Source organism: Corticium candelabrum, chromosome 12 (genome assembly GCF_963422355.1).
Source record: "Corticium candelabrum chromosome 12, ooCorCand1.1, whole genome shotgun sequence".
NCBI lineage: Eukaryota > Metazoa > Porifera > Homoscleromorpha > Homosclerophorida > Plakinidae > Corticium > Corticium candelabrum.
In genome coordinates this window covers 1,850,019-1,853,929 of record NC_085096.1, presented here as the reverse complement: position 1 = coordinate 1,853,929, position 3,911 = coordinate 1,850,019, and the positions used below count along the sequence as shown (strand labels likewise).

General features: G+C 42.2%; 1 protein-coding gene across 1 annotated transcript; it reads left to right on the top strand.

Annotated features, from left to right (window-relative positions):
* Positions 1-1,214: 1,214 nt before the first annotated feature.
* LOC134188015 (TNF receptor-associated factor 6-B-like) lies at positions 1,215-2,738 on the top strand. Its single transcript, XM_062656198.1, has one exon. It carries the CDS (start codon positions 1,244-1,246, stop codon positions 2,549-2,551), a length of 1,308 nt encoding a protein of 435 aa, XP_062512182.1. The 5' UTR covers positions 1,215-1,243; the 3' UTR covers positions 2,552-2,738.
* Positions 2,739-3,911: the final 1,173 nt, after the last annotated feature.

The window sequence follows — 3,911 nt, the reverse complement described above, 5'->3', positions numbered from 1 at the left end:
CCTTCAGGGACGGCAGGAAATTGCCTCAAGCACGTAGTACACACACATCTGCATACGTACACGTCACCATGTTGCTGCGTTTGTACGTCTAGCTGACATACAACATCACATCAGAAGCATCGGTGACATGCTCTTCTTGTCTAGACTACCTCACGTGCCAAAGTCACGTGCAACCACCATTAACGCCACCAGTGCGGTTGTAATGTACTGCTCTCTAGTAGATTATGGCGTTAAAATGGCGTTACACTAATCAGGATTAAGACCGGTGTGAACACGCTCTAGACTATGCCTAGATGGCTGCTGAAGGATTTGATGCTCGCTTTGTAGATCGATTACCGGACAGATCACACATGATCGCTATGTCTTCTAGCGATATTATACGCCTGCTATTATGTCATTGTCTGAGCCGTTGAGTGAGTTTTAATAGTTCTGGTTTGTAGATATCAATATAATTTTGTTGTAAATGGATCTTAGCAACAAAATTCTGAAACACAATTCTCTGGTCAGTCTAGCTTCAATCTGCAGCTCGAGTGTGTGTGTGTGTGTGTGTGTGTGTGTGTGTGTGTGTGTGTGTGTGTGTGTGTGTGTGTGTGTGTGAGTGTGTGTGTGTGTGTGTGTGTGTGCGTGTGTGTGCGTGCGTGCGTGTGTGTGTGCGTGTGTGTGTGTGTGCGTATGTGTGTATGTGTGGAATACTGTATCAAACCAGCACATTGCACCACCATAACACAACACTGATATATTTTCTACCACATTACAACAACCCCAGAACATATAAATATTACGATATTTATGCACGTTGTACGGCATTGCTAACACCGTATCATTTTCAAGTCGTTTCTGTCTTAGGTCAAACCTTAGTTTCCACTTGCGTTTTCACTGTGAATGATGCGCACTAGCCATGCACTTCATCTCAACTCTCAACTGTCTGGTCGTTTGAAGATCGAGCTTCACCCTACTCTAGCTAGATCTATAATGTCAACTATACTCGGCTGTCTCTGCTCCGAGGATTGACAATACGATGAATGGCGAGGGCGGAGAGAGACTGCATGGCTCAAGTCTAGATGTCAACGGTACATAACAGACATTCTGTTTGCTATTGTCAACTGCAGCGGACAAAACGACTCGACTCTGATGATCGTGCAGCTAAATTCTTTTTTTAGTTCCGCACGTGTTGAACTGATTGGGTAAGGTTTAGATAACGCCCATCACGTGAGCGCAACCTGGCCATGCGGTTAGAAGATCGATGGCTGCTGGAGGATTTAATGCTCAGTTTGTAGATCAATTATCGGATAGACACACATGTCCGGTATGTCTTTTGGCATTGAGAGAACCAACCATCACCAAATGTGGCCATTTGTTTTGTAACGACTGTGTGAGGCCCTTGGCAAGCTGTGGCCGCATTGTGTGTCCTGTGTGTAGAGAGGAACAGAAGGAATCAGAAATCTTTCCAAACAACTATGATAAAAGAGAAATAATGAGTCTGAAGATCTACTGTGATCAACAAGAGAAGGGATGTGGATGGAAAGGAGAACTAGGGGAGAGAGAAACACACAACGAGACTTGCGGGTATGTTGATGTTCTATGCAAAAATGAATGTGGAATAATGGTGATGAAAAAAGATATGGAAAGTCATATGAAGGAAACGTGCGTGAACAGGAAAGTTGAATGTGTCTACTGTAAGACCACAGTGACATTCAAATTTCTGAATGATCACCATACAAAATGTGAGATGTTTCCAGTTGCATGTGAATATTGTAAAGAACAAGTGGTTAGAAAAGAGATGAATGAACATGTCAGCAAGGATGGGATATGCCCTAACAGTCCATTAGAATGTGAATTTAGTGAAGCAGGTTGCCAGTTTATTAGCAATAGAAATGAAATGACAATTCATGTTCAAAATGATGTTACATCTCATCTTAGTCTTTTGATGAAACAACAATCCAATACCAAGTCATCACTTGCAGCCACCAAGTCATCACTCTCAGCCACCGAGTCATCACTTGCTGCCACCAAGTCATTACTTTTATCAACAAGAGCTTGTCTTGCTAAAAGGGAATGTGAACTTGAATTCATTACCAAGAAGGTTGGAATTCAAGGCACCGTTTCTAAACTTGACATATGTGTCTTTCAGTGGAATATAACCAATTGGTTAGATTGCAGGAAGAAAGCAGAGTTGGATCCATCCTATAGGATACAGTCAAAGCGATTTTACACAGGACCACAAGGATATCGTTTATTTCTTTTGCTTTATCCAATGGGTTATGGTCGCTATAAAGGATCTCATGTCTCTGTCGATGCATATGTGTGTAAAGGAGATTATTATGATCAACTTCCTAAGAAACAGCACTGCAAGTTTTCATTCACATTAATAGACCAACAACCTGATGCAATAAATGTGGTTGTAAGACGAGAGAAAACGATTAAACTTGTCCCTAGAGAATTTTTTGATGCAACCGATGACTTCATAACTCACGAAACATTGAATTCACGATCCTACATTCAGAATAATGAAATTGTTATTCAGTTTTGTCTTCAACTCAATGTGTCCTAACTTCAATGTAAACCAGACTCTTTACTAAGACTGTGCCGGAGAAGACACGAAGGATTGATTTTTTGCAATGACTTGCTGTCTCATATGTATGTTGTGTGTACTGTAGTGTTACAGTTTCTAGTAGTAATGATTTGGTAGTTACAGTAGCAATCTGTCTTACTGCTCATTACAGCAAAAAACATAGTTCTCTGGTCATACTATCTTTAGTCTGATATCCACGAATGTGTAAAGCTAGTCTCTTGTTACCAGACCCTTCCCCGCCCTCATACTTCCGGTTAGAAAGTTTCCCCTGGACAAAACAGTAATGACAGATTTTCTACGACATTAGAATAGTAATAGCCACGTGACACAAAACAGATAAAACGAAAATTAAATTTAATTAAATTGTGCAGCATTGCTAACCCTAAATTTTTAGTATCATTCCTAGTCAGGTTTGGTTGTAGGACAAATGTTAATTTCCACCCTTAACCACGTCATCTCGACTCTCAACTTTCAGAATGTTTAATTAAAGAGTTCAGTCTCATCTGGATCGTAATACGTGTTATTCTACACGTGAGCTACTTTAAGTTACGCCCATCACGTGAGCGCAACCTGAGTAGCTAAAAGCGTGTTCACACCTAGCCTCGGCGCTTTCGGTGGTCCTTTCACGCGAGGATAGCAACTTGCGGTATCACGTGATGTTGTCTCGAAGGAAGGCCTAGGGCGTATTCGTTGGGACCTTTCTAGAAACAGATAGAGTGGAAAGGCCCGCTAGGGTGTTCGATTGGGCACCTTTCTTTTTCTGGATAGCATGAACAGTTTCCCAAACCTTTCCGGAAAGGGATAGACTGGAAAGGTATGTACGCTGTTCGATTGGTAACTTTACTGCTTCCGAAAAAAAGATAGAGCGGATAGACTTTCTGACTTATCCTACCATCAATACAGATAGAAAGGATAGAAAACGCACCTATAGACTAAAACTTGCGTCCATAGCTTCAACCTTCCAAATCAACGCATTCGCTTAGCCTAGCATTTCCAGACCACTATTTGCGCATATTCTGGATTGCCCGCGCCAAAATTTCAAAGAATGGCAGCTGATTTCTCATGCTCGGCAGAACAAACTCCCGAAGAGTTAGTAGACATTCTAACAGGTGGAAACGTGGATGCTATAACCACACACACATGGGGTGATTCTAGCCTCGTCCCCAGACTCTCTCGCGCTAGTCTTCTCCGGTGCCCGTATGACAATTCCAGGCGCGAGAGAGTCTGGGATCATCCCGCCTACATTCTGCCATATCTCCTTTCTAAATGCTCACTAAGTGTCACCCCCAACGTCATCAACTGTCACCCCGAACGTCATCAAGTGTCCCGTAACTTCAAA